Raw genomic sequence first — 17,363 nt, 5'->3', positions numbered from 1 at the left:
CTTGTTCAAGGATCCTGATTAAACTGCTAGAAGAAGATCTCCCCTGAGTTGCATCTTCCTTGCTGGTCGAGGTTGGGTGCGACAAGGTAATGCCAACAATTTGGAGGGTCTGACTTGGAAAGTTTTAAAAAATAATCATAGGACTAGAAGTAAAGTTCAAAGGTAGCATGTGCGAGAAATCCAGTTCAATCTCCAGTATTGCAAAAGAGAAACAGAAATAAGGAACCAATCTTGGATTTTAACAGAAGAAATATATATTATACTACATGCCAGGGCTACAAATTGTGGAACAAACATTGTAAAGGCGAGCCCTTAAACAGTGAAACATTTCCAGAGGGAGTTCTAAGAATGATCTGGTAAAACCAATTAGAACCATGAGGCTTGAGAGATGAATCAATAAGAAAAAAGAAAAAAGGAAGAAGAAGAAGAAGAAGAAGAAGAAGAAGAAGAAGAAGAAGAAGAAGAAGAAGAAGAAGAAGAAGAAGAAGAGAGCACGAGCGAGCGAGCACACTATTTCTCTTTCAGAGGATTTGGGTTTGACTTCCAGAACTGACCATAACTTTAGTTCCAGGGGATCTGATACCCTCTTCTTGCCTCTTCAGGCACCAGGCATGCAAGTGGTGTATAGACATGAATGCCAGCAAAATACCCATACACACAAATTAATTGATAAAAATACAACAAAACCATTTAGGACTGGAAGTCCATCAGGTCCCACTCTGGAAGCACTGGTGACTTAGAGACAATTCTCTCTTAAGCAAATCACCAAGGTTCAATGCCAGTTTTCTTCAAAAGGGAAACTATTGTTTTAGAAAGATGTGACCAGAGCCAGGCATGGTGGCACACAACTGTAACCCAGCACTTGGAAGGTAGAGGCAGGAGGATCAGGAGTTCAAAGCCAGCCTTGAGTACACTGTGAGTTGGAAGCCAGCCTGAAGTACATCAGATCCTATCTTTAAAATAGAAAGAAACCGACTCTTCAACAGGTTCTTACCTGATTCCTTTCATGTCCCTGTAGAGTACTTTGTTCAGGACAAATGGAGCATCATCTAGGGTACAAGCCACATTCCTCAAGAGAACATCACCCCTGCTTGGCAGGACTAGGTTTTCTTCTAAGAGGGAAATGTGAGCACTGATCTTCTTATTTCCATGAGCCTCAGCATCCTGTGGCAAAAGATTTCGGATCATGTGTTTGTATCTGTCAACAGCTATAGAGATCCCCTAGCCCCTAGCCCCTTTGCTAGCCTGTTTGGGAATCCAGCACCAATAATATCATTGAATAAATGTTGCAGAGGTTACCAAACATGGGCAGTGGTGAAAAGGCTGATACCGTGTTGCCCTTCAAACCTGAGTTGTATTTAGTCAGTCTTATATGTAGTTAGATTCCTTTACTGAAAATAAACATGCTCCAAACAGAAATAAAACCTCTTAACTTTAATCAAATTTAAAGGTTCAAAACTGAGATTCTTTGGAACTGCAATCATAGTTGAAGGTGAGGGACTTCTGTAGAATATTGATTTTGGAGGGCTGCAGTTAGAGGATACCTACATTCTTCTTATCTTTCACCATCTAAACATGAGTGTAAAAACAAAACTCTGGGGGGGGTCTGCTTTAAGTTTTAAAAAGATCTTTTTATTTTTATGTTATGGGTGTGGGTTATCTGCCTGCATGCGTGTGTGTGCTCCAAGTGCATGCCTGGTGCCAGCAGAGTCCAGAAGAGGACATTAGATCTCCTGGAACTGGAGTTACAGGTGATTGTGGGTCACCATGTGGGGGGATGGAATTGAAGCTGGGTCCTCTGCAAGTGCAACAAGTGTGCTTAACAGCTGAGCCATTTTTCCAGCCTCAAGGAATTCTTAACAGCATGGATGTGGTCAGGAACATTTCAGGAAAGAGTTTCTTGGAGAGTAAGACTGTCGACTTTCTGTTTTAAAATTCACATATAAAGATTAGATTTCACTGTGGCATTCATTGAAGTTTGTTTTTGTTGTTTTTTCTTTCCCCCATTTATTTCCCCATTTTCTCTCCCTTGTCATCCCCCCTCCCCTATGGCCTCCTTTCTGTTTTCATGTCACATGTGACCCTTTGCACTCCCCTCTCCTCAACACTTCCTGTTCCCTTCTTGGGGAATATCTCAGATTAATCAAGACAAAAGCTTCTGGGTACACCTGTGAAGGAGTTTTCTTGATTGAATTATTTGAGCAGAGAGAACCCACACTAAATTTGGATCTTTTGAGGGGGGAAGATCCAACTTAAATCTGGGCCAAACTTGGTGGCAGGCTATATAAAGGATATGGGAGGACAAAGTATTGCTCTTTGCCTGCTTGCCCTCACTCTCCCTGGCAAGTTCATTCCTTCATTAGTATTGGAGTTAGTTCTTTGGGATTCTGGTGTATACTGAAGACCAGCTGAGACACACAGCTTCATGAGCTGAACAGCTACTGGATTCTTTGGCCTTGCATTGGTAGACAGCCATTGTTGGACTAGCTGGACCACTGCTTGTAAACCATTCTAATACTCGCCCTGCCTTTTATTTGAGATAGGTTCTTTCTATGTCCTGGATGTCCTGAGCTCACAATATAGATCAGGATGGCATTGAACTCACAAAGTTCCTCCTGCCTTTGTATCCTGGATGCAGGAATTAAAGGTATGTACCATCCCACTGAATCTCTCTCTCTCTCCCTCCCTCTCTCCCTCTCTCCCTCTCTCTCTCTCTCTCTCTCTCACACACACACACACACACACACACACACACACACACACATACACACATCCTATCAATTCTGTTTCTCTAGAGAACCTGAATAACACATTCCCTTTATTTATATACACATATTTTTTAAAAAGTTAGGCTCTGCATATGAGAACATGCAATTCTTATCTTTCTGAGTCTGATTAACTTCACTTAATATTTCTAGAGTGTTCCATTTTCCCGAAAACTTCCTAATTGTTTTTCTTTACAGTTGAGCCACATTTTCATTAGCCATTACCCTATTGGTAGCCATCTAGGCTGCTTCTTTTTCTTTGCTAAAGTGAAAAATGTAGGAATAAATGTAGATATACAAGTATCTCTGTGGTATGATAGAATTTTTTTGGTATATGCTCGGGAATGATACAGCTGAGCCACATGGTAGCTCTATTTTTAGCTTTTTGAAGAACATTCACACTGATTTCTGTAGTGGTTGCATTAGTTTATACTCTCATCAGTAATGGATAAGGCTTCCATTTTCCCTACATCCTCACCAGCTTTTGTGGCCATTTGTTTTGTGATCTTAGGCATTTTGACTGGGATGAAATGGAATCTGAAACTAGTTTTAATTTGATTCCCCAATGACTAAAAAAGCTGAAACTTTACCTGTCTGTCTGTCTATCCATCTATCCATCCATCCATCTATCATTTTTTTGAGATGGGGTTTTTCTGTGTAACCTCACTGGCTACCCTGGAATTCACTGTGTAGACCAGGCAGGCCTCAAAATCAGAGATCCACTTTCCTCTGCCTCCCTAATGCTGGGATGAAAGGCATGTGCCACCACTGCCTGACTTACTTACTTATTTTTTGAGACAAGGTCTCATTATGTAGTTTTGGCTGACATAAAAGGTTCCCTGAAATCCATTTGGTGGAAGGAGGGACCTGCCCCAACAAGTTTTCCTTTCACCTCTACACACATACCCTCCCCAACAATAAAAATGAAATTTAAACAATGAAAAATTCTTTTTTTGATGGGTAAATTGTTCCTCAAGCATTATGCAAAGTAAATTCAGCTTGCACTGTTGCATATCTCCCTGCTGACAGTTTTCATTATCATTCTATTACTAGTCTTAGCATATTTGACTTTCAGAACAACTAAATTTCCAGAACATCATTTCCACATCTGTCTCCCTCCAATCATTCCAGCTTTATCTCACTTTATCTCACTTGCTTTATTTTTTATGTGTTTTTTTTTTTTAAAGACAGAACTTTATGTAGCCCAGCCTGGCCTCAAATTCAGTATCTAGCCAAGGATGATTTTTAAATTCTGATCCCCTTGGCTCTCCCTTCTGAGAGTTGAGATTGCAAATATAAGTCATGCAGGCCTGACTGATGAAGAGTTGGGGATTGACCCCAGAGCTTCATACATGATAGGCATCCAACCAATTGAACTACATCTCTAGCCCCTCACTTAGGTTTGAGTCATTTATAATTTGTTTAAAATAAATAAATCATCTGTAGCATCACTCAGTGATTTTTTTTTTTTGCAGTACCCAGTGTTTTTTTTTTTTTTTCAAGCAAATTGTATGTGTTCCTCCTATGTAGCCATTGAACATCACATGTGAGAAAATGTTTCCTCCTGCATCCCTTCAGAAAGCATACCTGAGTGAGGGCCCTAAAGGTCTCAGTATACACTGGCTCCAGCGACACCCCACTTGTCTCTGCAGCATGTTGGATCTGATGTAGCCATTTCCGTCTTGCACAATTCCTTAGACCCTCAGTGTGGCTCCTCTCTAAAGAGCTCATCAGGAATTCCACAACACTCTCCAGAACTTGGTCTTCATTGCCCCTGAGTTCAGACACAACCAATTCTATGTACTTCTGAAACTGCTTTAAAGACAATTTTACTTCAAGACCAGGATTCGGCTTTGGAAATTGAATGTGCAGTTTAGCTGAAAGACACAAATGAGAAACAGAGAATGGACTAAAAGATCATTAATCTATGGGGACTCTCTCATTTCCCTCTTACAGCCCTTATGTGTGTGCTCTATGGATAACTGAGTACATTAAAGGTATCCCGAGCACCGTGATTGACCTATACTAACTCAGTATGAGTACTATGCTGGCTATATTTTTGTTTCAACTTTACCTCCAGCCAGGCGAATTCCTAGAGTCTACTGTAACTCCTCTTGGCTGTTTGCCTTCCATATCCTATCCTGTTGCTCTTTGGCACTGTCCCTGGTGGCCACTCATTTTCATTCTGACTTTTATAACTCCAAACCTATTTTATCACTTTATAGTAGACTTGCCAATAGTAAATGATTCCTTCATATATATTTTTTGGTTAAAAAATATATATGTCTAGCCTTTAATGGCTGAGCCTTCTCTCCCGTCCCATATATATTTAAAACTAAAACACTACTTGTTGAGCTAGGAATGTGGCTCAGTGGTAGTATACTTGCCTAGCATTCACAAAGCCCTGGGTTCAATTTCCAGGACAACACACACACACACACATACACACACACACACACACACACACACAAGCTTACATTATGCAATTCTACAGTTCATGTTCTTACTTGAATCTGATCTAGTTTCAATTCATACCTGCCTTCCATACCATCAAAGAATGGTATTCTCATCCTACTTATAGTTCCTGACCATGGCTTGCATATATATGCATCCACACTCAAAAAAAAAAAAAAAAAAAAAAAAAAAAAGAGTACTCTTCTACCATATATTATATCCCAATTGAAATTTCCCCTCCTTCCCCTCCTCCCGGTCCTTTCCTATCACCTCCACTCTCCCCCAGATTTACTTCTCTTCCATTTCCTTCCAAAAGAAAAGGGCAGGCTTCCCAAGGATAGCAACCAAACATGGCATATCAAGGTGCGAGGAAACTAAGCACTTCCCCTCATATTAAGGCTGAATGAGGCAACCCAATAGGAAGAAAAGGGTCCCAAAAGCAAGCAAAGGAGTCAGAGACAGCCCCCAAGAAGACCAAGTTACACAACTGCAACATATGTGCAGAGTGCTTTGGTTCGACCCATGCAGGCTCCCTGATTGTCAGTGCAGACTCTGTGGGCCCCCATGAGTTCTGGTTAGATAATTTTGTGGGTTTTCTTGTTGTGTCCTTGACCCCTCTGGTTCCTACAATCCTTTCTCCCCCTCTTGGGCAGGATTCCCCAAGCTCAGCCTAATGTTTGGCTATGGGTCTCTGCATCTGCTCCCATTAGTTGCTGGACGAACCTTCTCTGGTGATGATTATGCTAGGCTCCTGTCTACACATATAGCAGAGTACCATTAGGAATCATTTATCTCATTGACTTTTTTGTTTTTGCCAGTTGTGTTTGGTTCTGTCAGGTCTCTGGACTACCCACAGTGTTTTTAAATTCTATTTTTGCAGTGTTCAGGATTAAAATCAGTGTCTCACACATCAGATATGCACCCCAGCACTGAAGTATGTTCCAGATCTTTTCTTTCATTTTCCTTTTTAAAATTTTAAAAAAATTTATTATTTTACATGTTTGCCTGCAAGCATGTCTATGTATCACAGAACTGGAGTTCATCTCACAACATATGGGTGCTGGAATTTGGAACTAGGTCCTCTGGAAGAGCAGCCAGTGCTTTTAACATCTGAGCTATCTCTCCAGCCCTCTTTCATTTTTCTTTTGTATAATGATGAATCTACTATCAAACTTGAACATTAACAGTAGCTTACCTTTTTTATCCTCTTCTGTTCTGTTCTAGCCCCTGTCTCCTTGCATCTCTTACCTGAAATTTGGCTTTTTCTTTTCTTTTCCTCACACTGTCACAGTTATATAACAGTGACTGTGTTGTACATGAATATTCCTAAGCATTACATAGTTTAGTTTTACCTGTTTGTAGACACCAAACAAAGATTATCAAACCACATGCAGTTTTCTTGGACTTGCTTTTAAAACATTTTATTTTTATGTTTATGGGTGTTTTGCTTGCATGTAAGTCTGTATACCACATGCATGCCCTTGGAGACTAGGAGAAGGTATCAGGCTCTGACAGCCCATGCCAAGCTATTCTCACAGATGCCATTCTCAGTGCATGTGAACTCTGATGCTCTGCGCTGCATCACCTTGGCTTTCTCTGACCAGAAGCAGATGCTTCCCTTATTCCACCCATCCATCTGGCCTTAGGACCAGATTGCTCAAGGAGAGAAAGGAATGAGAACACACAAAGAATAGTAAGAAGATGAAGCACTTTTTTGGTTTGTTTTATTTTGTTTTGTCTTATTTTTGAGATAGGATCTCTCTAGCTCTGGCAGTCCTGAAACTCACTATGTAGACCAGGCTGGCCTTGAACTCATAGAGATCCTCCTGACTCTGCCTCTGTATAGACTTGCTGTATATTTCAACATTTGTATCGCATGTTTGGGTGGGAGGCTTACAGTAGGTGGGTTGGGGTTGACTAAAAGTTCTGAGGGCCAATGAATCAGTTCATACACATATCATACTTCTCATAGCTCTTTGTCCTTCAAGAAATGCTCTTCCCAAAAGTTGTCTCTCAAAAGCTCTAAGATTTCTCCTTAATAGTTTTCTCTAATAATTTTCCCTCTATAAGCTCTCTCTTACAGTTCTCTTCCTAAAGTTTTCCTTATAAATTCTCCTAGAGTTCTTCCTAAAAAGTCTCCAAAAGTTCCTTCTCTTCCCACAAGGCTTCTAGTTTTTATATCCACAGGTGTATTTAACAGCTCTCTGGCAACAGGGCATGGCTCTCTCAGAGCCAGGAAGGCAGATAAAATCCTGGAGAAATTCGGGTACCTCACTTGCAACAGTGCTGTTAACTGGTTAAAGAGGACTTCTCAGTGCTGTATCAAAGGGGAAACTAAGGATACTAGTGTGAGATCTGGAGGCTGCAGCTCCCTGGGAGAAGGAATTCCTTTCTCTGAGGATTATTTGAGAATACAAAGCACCCAGTATATAGTCTATATACAGCCAAATTCGTAGTAACAAATATTCTGGAGTTGATACCTAGAATATTGATTGCTACTTCTGTGATAAATGATAAAGGCTCACAGCACATTTCCATAATAAAGTGTTGAGCATAGGGAAGATGAGAGGACATAGAAGCCAGCAAAAAGGACTAAGCCTGGGGAAATATGAGCATTAACACCATGATAATATTGGATTATAATCCAATGACTAAAATAAGAAACTCTTGTATTCTATTATAAACAAAAATTTTGACAAAAGAGAAAAACTTTTATAAAGTTTCAAAGTACATCTACAAAATACTATTCATAAACAGAAAAAAAGTAACTTTAAAGTAGAAGGGGCTCAAGAGAAAAAAAAACTTATTTTGAAAAAAAGCTTATCTTGAGAGTTCTCATGTATCCCAGACTAGCCTTGAATTTGCTATGTAACCAAGGCCAGCCGGATTCTACAGATGTGCACCACAAAACCTAGTTTATCAAGTGCTGGGAATAAAACTCAGTGCTTTGTGCTGGTGAGGCAAGTGCACTTCTAAGAGAATTCAATAAGAATAATACATTGATTATATGTTCTAATCCTGCCAAAAGATGAATAATCTAGATTTAACCACAAGGAAACATTAGACAATCCATGTGAAGAACATACTACAAACAACCAGCTTACAATCAAGGTCATAGTAACCAAGAAAAGACTGAAGATTTTCCGAGGGTTCCTAACATCACAGTTCTCTAGTAAAAGAGTAGTAGTTTTATGTTATCTAGAAGAAGTAAAATGTATGAAAAAAAGAAAAGAAGAAAAGAGGGGAAAAAAGTCAACAAAGAGGACAGGCAACTTGGGAGGCAGAGGCAGGTCAATTTCTGTGAGTTTGAGGCCAGCCTGGTCTACAGAGAGTTCCAGGACAGCCAAGGGTACACAGAGAAACCCTGTCTTGAAAACACAAAAACAACGCTGGATGTTGTTGGCGCATGCCTTAAGTCCCAGCACTCGGGAGGCAGAAGCAGGCAGATCTCTGTTAGTTTGAGGCCACCCTGGTCTACAGAGCTAGTTCCAGGACAGGCTCCAAGCTGCAGAGAAACCCTGCCTCAAAAAACAAAACACAAAATAATACAATACAATACAAAAAAAAAAAAAAAAACCAACAAAAAAAGAAAAATAAAAAGCAACAAAAATCATTATGGAGACTAAAGAATTAGTATATTGAAGAGGAACTTTAGACCCAGCCAGACTTGACAGTTTAGAACTTACAAAAGCAGGGAAACTTAGAATCTAGACAGTGATGCTGCACCATTTGAGAACTTTTAACTCAGAAATGGAGTTCTTAATAAGCTCACAGACGGAATCTGACTGGGCTCAAGGTCTGGGCTCAAAACACTCTGCATGGTGCTCTACTCTTGAACACACATGTGTTCCTATCCATCTACACACACTGTGAACTCACTGTTTTCCACTAACAACTCTAACTTCTGGGTCTGGTGGTACAGCCTATAATCCCAGGTACTCAGTGGGCTGAGGCAAGAGGATTGAAAGTTCAAGGTTAGCCTAAATTACACAACCATTCTAAAGCCAGCCTGGAAAACTTAATGAAACTCTGTTTAAAAGAAAAAATGGCTGGGAGGCAGAGGCAGGCAGATCTCTGTGAGTTAGAGGCCAGCCTGGTCAACAAAAAGAATTCCAGGACAGTCAGGGTTACACAGAGTCTCAAAAAATGTAAATAAATAAATAAAATTTAAAAAGTAAAGAAAGGGATAGAAAAAAGGAAAAAAAATTAAATGTACCGGCAGGTTTGAAACAGCCAGTGTGTGTGTGTGTGTGTGTGTGTGTGTGATACATGTTTATGAGTGTGTGCACTTGTGCATGTGGAGGTCAGAGGTTGATGCTGGCTTTCTTCCTCAACTATTTTTAGACAGGGTCACTACCAAACCCAGAGCTCACTATTTAGCTAGACTGGCTGAGCATTATGCTCCTGGGATCCTTATGTCTCTGCCTCCACAGTGCTGAGGTATCTGACCTCTGCTGCAGTTCCTGACTTTTATGCATGTGCAGGGGATCCAAATTCAGAGCCTATGCCTATATAGCAAGAACTTTAGCAGCTGACTCACTCACTCCCCAGCCTCTAATGCTTGTTTTTGACTTTGTGTATATGGCACAGTATTGAGAAGCTGAAAGCCAGGTTAGTACCACAATTTAATTAGGAACATGCTGATATTTTACCTTTCTTCATAGACTCTCTTTCCATTCCCTCTTTATATTTATACAAGAGATCGTCAACATCATCCAGATTCAGAAAGCCTGAGCCATCATTGTCCCACTTCTGAAAAAGGGCTTCTAGAAGAAGTGCCCGCCTGATTCGGAAAGAATTTTGTCGAGCCTAGGAAAATAAGCGCAGGAGATATAGTCTTCAGTGTGGTGACAGGCATCCTGTATTTAAAGGAAGTATAGCATTTCTCTCTCTCTATTCCTCTCTCTCTCAGAAACAGCTTTGCTTTGAGGCTAAGGATATCAGAGGGAAATGCAGAGACTGATTTTAATCCCCTAATTGCCATTTCCCTGTTTCACTTCTCATTCAAAAACATCCAGGAATTTGCAGTACTGAGGCCAACATGTGATTATTTCTTTTCACTCCCTGGTTATGCAAAATGATGATAAACAGGCAGTTCTACCTGGCTTTTTAAGGACATGTGCTTGATAAAGGAAAGGGATGAATAAATCACAGTGTTCAAATAACAACAAAAATGGCTCTGTTAAAAACAATCCTGATGAGGCTGGAGGGATGGCTCAGCAGTCGCCAACACATCCTGCTGTTCTCCTGGATGATCCCAGCACCCACATCTGACAGCTCACAACTGCCCACAACTCTAGCTCCGGTGGTCCTCTGCCCCTCGCTCCACGGACACATAGACTCATATGCATACACACAGACACACGTGTACATAATTAAAAAGAAAATAAATCTTTTCTAAAAGAATAAGGAAAATGTTTATATTTAACATTTTAACATTTATTTAACCTAACATTGATTTTTTAAAAACATTTTTAGATGCCTGTATTAGATAAAAATTGGCAATTATTGAATTACTATACAGATAAATTTAATTCTAAAAATTATGAGTATGGGGGCTGGAGAGATGGCTCAGAGGTTAGGAGTGCTGGATGCTCTTCCAGAGGTCCTGAGTTCAATTCCCAACACTCACAATGGTGGCTCACAACCGTCTGTAATGAGCTCTGGTGCCCTCTTCTCACACGCGGCAGAACACTGTATACATAATAAATAAATCTTTAAAAAAACGATTAATAAGCCAGCCATGATGGCACATCTCTATAGTCTCAGTATTCAGGAGGCTAAAGCAGAAGGACTGTGAATTAAAGGGTAACCTGGGTTACATAGCAAGACTCTCAGTCAAAATATCAAGGGCTGGATGTGTAGCATAGTGGGAGAGCACTTGCCTAGATTATGCAATACCGTAGGTTTGATCATCAGCACAAGACACACACACACACACACACACACACACACACACACACACACACACACACACACACACACACGAGAGAGAGAGAGAGAGAGAGAGAGAATATGTGTGTGTGTGTAAATAAGTACTTTTTGGTTAAGGGGAAGGGACAGCATTTGAGGAAGCCAACGTTAAATCAAGTCTTGAATAAACTCTGTGGGACTAATTCCTACATTTCTCATGAGACAGAGTAAGTTGCTCATTTAAGGTAATGTGTGTGCATGTACTTATTACTTAAGAAAGCAGAAAGTGCTTAGGAAATGTGTTCCACTGGGGGCCCATGAATAAAGACACATATTCAAGGCATAAACATGACCCTAAGTATGTGCATTTGCATATGCCCTCACATGACAGGCAGTGCATACACACATCTTCACATTTACATATATCTGTACCTCGGGCTTCAGAGAATAGAAACAAAATTACATCCTGAGCCATTTCTTGCCAGAAGCAATCACGTCATTGTTAGGAAAACGGGTTCTCTGGAGTGTGATATGGACAATCAAAAGGGCATTTAATGTGTATGCGGGTTGAACTAAAGTGGTACACTGGGGTCATACATTTTTATAGAGATACCACACTAGGAGCAACCGAGGTTGGGAGATTTATGAATAATAGTGACCTTGGAAAATAATATTACCCACCTGCTCTAAGGCGTTTATTTTCTCTTGTTTTGTTTCAAAATAGTTCTTCTGAAAAAAGGAGGTGAGTCTCTGGCTGACACTTAAGGGGGTATCTTCACCAACAAATGTCTCTAGGAGTTGTATAAACTGCAGTGAATTGAGGGACGTTCCATTGAAGGCACTCCTCCCTTTTATTTCCTTGTAAGTCTGAATATTCCTAATAATTGCATGTAGGTCTGTGAAGCAGGAAAATATATTAGACAGTAAACACTTCTCTCAAATTTTATGGGGAAAGATAAGTCCCTGATATGATAGAAACCTGTAATCACTTTGTTTTGGAGCATGGACTGACTATAAGGCTTTGCTCATCCTAAGCATGGCCAGTACTATTGAGCTAACCCCCTGCCTCCAGCATCCACAGGTTCTGCCTCTCAGAGGCATTTCCTCTATGATGATAGCGTCCGTAGTTTTCTTTGGGGGAACAGTTCTCTTCCATTGTCAGTTTAAAGGAGTGAGATGGCACTGAGCCTTCCCACCCTTGTTCCATGGGTGTATAATACAAGACTTGGTCAACAATTCATATATGACAACAATGCAACCTACTATATAGGCCGATGAGAATTAGCTTCAGCACTGTTTTGAGAACTACTAGGGAAACTTTTGTTTTGTGTTCTGATTGCTGAATTAGTAGGATAGGATACAAAAATGGATGCTCCTGTGGCCATTTTTGAGGCAATGTGAAGAAAACTGCCTAAAATAGAAAGTGACAGAGAGAATATGGCTGAGAAGCTGAGAGACAGTGTCCTCTGTTGAAGTTGTTTATGCATAAAGCCAGTTACATCCTGAACTTCCCACATAAATGCATTAATAGATGTTACACACAAGCTCCTCTCCCTGAGGGTGTCAGCTAATGTATTTGTCTTGGAGAGCAATGTGACAACATGAGGTATTTTTCATAAAATGTCAGCGTACTGACTCATGTTTCATTTACTCATTGATTAAATCACTTATGCCATTATGTCTTCTCTGTGGGATCTGATATAACTTAGAAATAATTACTCATGATATTTTAAAAACATTGCCAATAAAAATTGACATAGATGAAGAACATAAACTTGCCAGCCATAAGAACTTAACAAACATTATGTATGTCCATTAAAATGTTTCGAGGACAGGCAATATGTTGTTTTTGCCTTGGAAAATGGTTTAATGGGTAAAGTGCTTTGCTGTGGAACCATGAAGAGCTGGGTTTAGATCTGTGTAAAAACTGGGTACAGCAGCATGTGCCTATAACCCCAGTGCTATGGGATGTTGCCAGGCAGATTCTGAGGAAATGCTGCATAGCCAGTGTAGCTGAAATGGATAGCTCCAGGTTCCATGAAAGACCTATCTACACAACAGTAAGGTGACAGCAACAGACATAATGCATGGATGCATGCACCCACATATAAGTGCACAAACATGCATAAGTCACAAGCACAAATATCAGTTAGTTAATTAATTAAATTGAAAACAAAGTTTATGATTTGGTTTAGGCTTAAATGATAAAAGATTGCATGTAGAAAATAATCTAATTATAATTACTTCTACTACTTAAAGTGATGTGGCTTCTCTGGGAACTAATAACTGCTCTTCCATCAGCTCGATAGTTTTTTTTTCCTTTGTAAAGTCTTCATAAACAGGACAGACTCACCTGTCTGATGTGTTTGGGTGTAGACCTACTAGGGAAATAAATAATTTATTATTTTTAGTGATTCTAATATCTAATACCTGATTCCTTTTGTATGCTTGGATCATGTCTTTAAAGCAATGGCAGGGTATGCAATGGTTAAAAATGAAGTACCAATGCCAGAAATTTTAAAGCCTAACTGAGAGTTCACCAATAGTACACATCATACCACCACCAAAATCCCAATCTTGCTTCTGTTTATGTCAGTGTTTTCACTGAGTCAGCCTTCATCACCAGGCACAGTGGTAAACTCGAGTCACGTATTTACCGTCTGTGTTTCCTAGTTTCTTTGTCAACATGTACCTGTGAATCTGGAGTCACCATAGATTAATTTTGCCTGCTCCTCATCCTCAGATTTGACATGATTCATCTTCCAGTCACTGATGAAAAATTCACCTGTGAAAAACACATTCCTCAACACAGTCCTTTCATTTCATGTCTAACCATGTTTTCCCTCTAGGGTACGCAGGGAAGAAAAGTGAGGAGCTACCTGACCATGGTTTTCCTTCTATGTACTGGGGCTTTGGGTCACAGGCTTTGTCTCCCTGAGAATCCTTTTTTGAAGTTCCTAATGGGAATAAAAGAAAAACACAAGGCTGATGTGATGGCTGAGTTTAATCCCAAGCATTCACACGGTAGAAGGAAAGAACTGACTCCTGGAAGTTTTCCTCTGACCTTCACATATGTACTGTGATACACACACACACACTCTCTCTCTCTCTCTCTCTCTCTCTCTGAATGAGCTGAGTAAGACAAATTCCTTATGTACATAACAACCCAAACCCCAATATGTGTGTCATAACCAACCATAATGAAATCACTTAATAATTTTAATTGTTGAGGGAGGCTCTGTGGCAAAAGTTGTTTGGCCACACAAAGTGGGGTTATATTTATCAACCTCTCTTATAGCAAAGTTTACTAGATGTTTAAATTCTAACCAACAAGAGGGGTCTGGAAAGATGGCGTAGCCATTTAAGAGCACTTGTGCTTGAAGAGGGTCCAGGCTCTATTACCATCTCCCATATGGTGTTTCATAACTATCTTTAACTCCAGTTCCAGAGGATCCAACGCCCTCTTTTGGTCTCTGTGGGTATTGCACACATGGGCAGACATGTAAACAAGCAAAATACCCATACACATAAAATAAAATTTAAAAATACTGTTTTTAAAATATGGTTTTTCAAGACAGGGTTTCTCTGTGAACAGTTCTGGCTGTCCTGGAACTCACTTTGTAGACTAGGCTGGCCTCAAACTCACTGAGATGCACCTGTCTTTGCTCCAAATGCTGAGATTAAAGGAGTGCACCATTACCACCTGGTTAAAAATACTTTAAAATATTTAAAGTTCAGGGTGTTTTTTGTTGTTGTTGTTGTTGTTGTTTGAAATAAAGATTTTGGAAACTCTTATAAAAAAAAAGCAAAAATTAAAAATGTAAAGTCCTGGTTTTGCATGTTTGTTTTCCTTAGACAGGGTCTCTCTCTATGTAGCTTTGACTGGCCTGGAACTCACTATGTAGACCAGGTTGGCCTCCAATTTGTAGCAATTTGCTTTCCTCTCCCTTCTGAATATGGAGATTAAAGGCATATACCGCCATGCTTGGCCCATTTGTTGTTGAAATAAAAGAAAAATTAGAAGTGACTTGCATTTGAAACAAAAATGTTTCTGCCTTAAAAAAAACAACTAAATTATTGCTAGATTTTATATTAATGGACTTTTGATACAAATGAAATTCTAGGTAAATTAATAATAAACATTCTGGTTTTCATTTCATTGAGAGTTCAAAGTTTAGACTCAAGTGTCAAGCATCAAAACCATCAGAGGTTTACATGACATTATACCTACGCCAGCAGAGATCTTAACTAAAAGGTTTTCTAACCGCCACTCCAGAAAATAGAAAGATAATTTTACAGAACCAAATAGCTACCTGGAAGGTGATCTTTTCTGCTGCTCCCTGATGGATGATCCTTTTTGCTGTATGTGGGAACTGACTCAAGCTGTTGGGTATCTGTATCAGCTTGCTCTTCAGTTATGATAGGCAAATGCTCTTCTTGTAGAGATTCCATTTTATCGAATTCCGAGGCTTCACTTTCTTTTAAGAGGCTGTGTTCTTGTAACTGTGAGATTGAGTCTGAGTCCGGTTCTTCTGGGATGGTGTCTATCGGTGATTCCTTTTCTAACTCATACTGTGGCTCTTCTGGAATGGACTCTTTTTGTAGTTCATATTCTGAAAACGACATTTTGTGGCCCCCCGACCCTTTGCGCTGACCTTGATCCATCGCTGATCCTCTGCGCGACTCGTCTTCTGAACCCCTATGAGACTCCTTATCTATAGACAATCTTTCTTCCTGTTCTACTATTGATGCTCTGTGTTGCTCAGGTTCTGAAATTGACCCTTTCTGTGATCCTTCTTTCTCTGCTACTGCCTCTCTGTGTGGTTCTTGTTCTGACACGGATTCTCTGTTTGGGTCTTGCCCTGTCTGCGGCTCTTGTTCTGCTGCTGTGCTTCTTCGGGACCCTTGCTCTGCAGCTGACCCTCTCTCTGATCTTGGTTCTGTTGCAGAACTTCTGCGGGACCCTTGCTCTGAAACTGACCCTCTCTGCTGTGTTTGTTCTACTGCAGAACTTCTATGCGACCCATGCTGTGCTGACCCTCTCTGCTGTGTTCGTTCTGCTGCGGAACTTCTGCGGGACCCTTGCTCTGCAGCCGACCCTCTGTGTGATTTTGCTTCGGCTGTGATACTTCTGCGGGACCCTTGTCCGAATGATTTGCGCCCTTTGCCCTGTCCTACTCCTGAAAGTGATCCTTTGTGGGGTCTATGTTCTCTGCTGGCTCCCTGTGAAGCCAGATGTGTTCCTGACTCTCTGGCTGACTCTGGGGATGCTTCTTGGTCTGCACTTGTCTCTGTCTGCTGTTGTGGGAGATTTTTATCTTCTTTTTCTTGGGCTTTGCTAACAAGCTTTTCAGCAACTAACACATTCATTTTTAAGAGCAGTTTATCAAAATCTTCATAAATGTGCTTCTTAACATCCATATCTCCCCAGAACTCGGACAACTCTATCTCCTCAAATTCAATAAGTGGCCCTAATACAGACAGCAAAGAATTTATCTAAATTATTGATCTTACAGTACAGAATCAGAATTATTGAATTAATTCAAAAATGGCACTGAGGGCAGTGATTGTAACATAAGCTTATTACTTTAAAAATAAATATCAGAACTGGGTTGGGTAGCACATGTCTTAAATCCCAGCCCTTGGGAGTTTGAAACAGGCTGATCTCTGTGAGTTTGAGTCTAGCCTGGTCAATATAGGGAGTTCCATACATAAAGAGATCCTGTCTTCAACACAAAAAGCCCAAACAATCAAACAAACAAAAAATAAGGTACCTTTTGCTGCAACTAGATACTCAAAGGAACACAAAGAATTCTCACTATGAATTAATTATTAGCCCTTCTTGAAAGGTATGGTTTACAAAATGAACACATCTTTTCTTTTTGCTATTTGAAGTGTTGCTTGGGTTGCTAAAACACACAAAATTTGTCCCTTAACCTCTGTGGTCCCTTCTCACACAATACATACAGCATAGAGATGGGGAATGGAACTGCTTTCCATCTCAAATAGCTTTTAAAGTATCTACAATACAGGCTGGAGAAATGTGCTTGTTGCACAACACTGATGACCCGAGTTTGATCCCTAGAGCCCACACAGAAGTAGAAGAGAATCAATTGCACAAAGTTGCCCTATGACCTCCACATATGCACTGTGGTGTGCATGCACCCCACCCAACACATACATCACACTCAAATAATAATACATTAAAAATCCTACACTCTATAAGCAAAA

General features: G+C 40.2%; 1 protein-coding gene across 1 annotated transcript in view; it reads right to left on the bottom strand.

Annotated features, from left to right (window-relative positions):
• Nucleotides 1-17,363, bottom strand: part of Efcab5 (EF-hand calcium binding domain 5) — an 82,760-nt gene that overhangs the window by 23,951 nt on the left and 41,446 nt on the right. The window contains exons 5-11 of the mRNA XM_051181585.1: nucleotides 15,446-16,603; nucleotides 14,012-14,089; nucleotides 13,825-13,917; nucleotides 11,814-12,028; nucleotides 9,872-10,028; nucleotides 4,353-4,642; nucleotides 995-1,164 (exon numbers count right to left, since the gene is read on the bottom strand). Coding sequence (XP_051037542.1) covers nucleotides 995-1,164; nucleotides 4,353-4,642; nucleotides 9,872-10,028; nucleotides 11,814-12,028; nucleotides 13,825-13,917; nucleotides 14,012-14,089; nucleotides 15,446-16,603 — 2,161 coding nt within the window. The remainder of the gene's footprint in view (nucleotides 1-994; nucleotides 1,165-4,352; nucleotides 4,643-9,871; nucleotides 10,029-11,813; nucleotides 12,029-13,824; nucleotides 13,918-14,011; nucleotides 14,090-15,445; nucleotides 16,604-17,363) is intronic.

The sequence above is a fragment of the Phodopus roborovskii genome, unplaced genomic scaffold (assembly GCF_943737965.1).
Source record: "Phodopus roborovskii unplaced genomic scaffold, PHOROB, whole genome shotgun sequence".
Taxonomy (NCBI): domain Eukaryota; kingdom Metazoa; phylum Chordata; class Mammalia; order Rodentia; family Cricetidae; genus Phodopus; species Phodopus roborovskii.
Note: the sequence above shows the minus strand (reverse complement) of the source record. Positions and strands in the feature narration are given on the sequence as shown.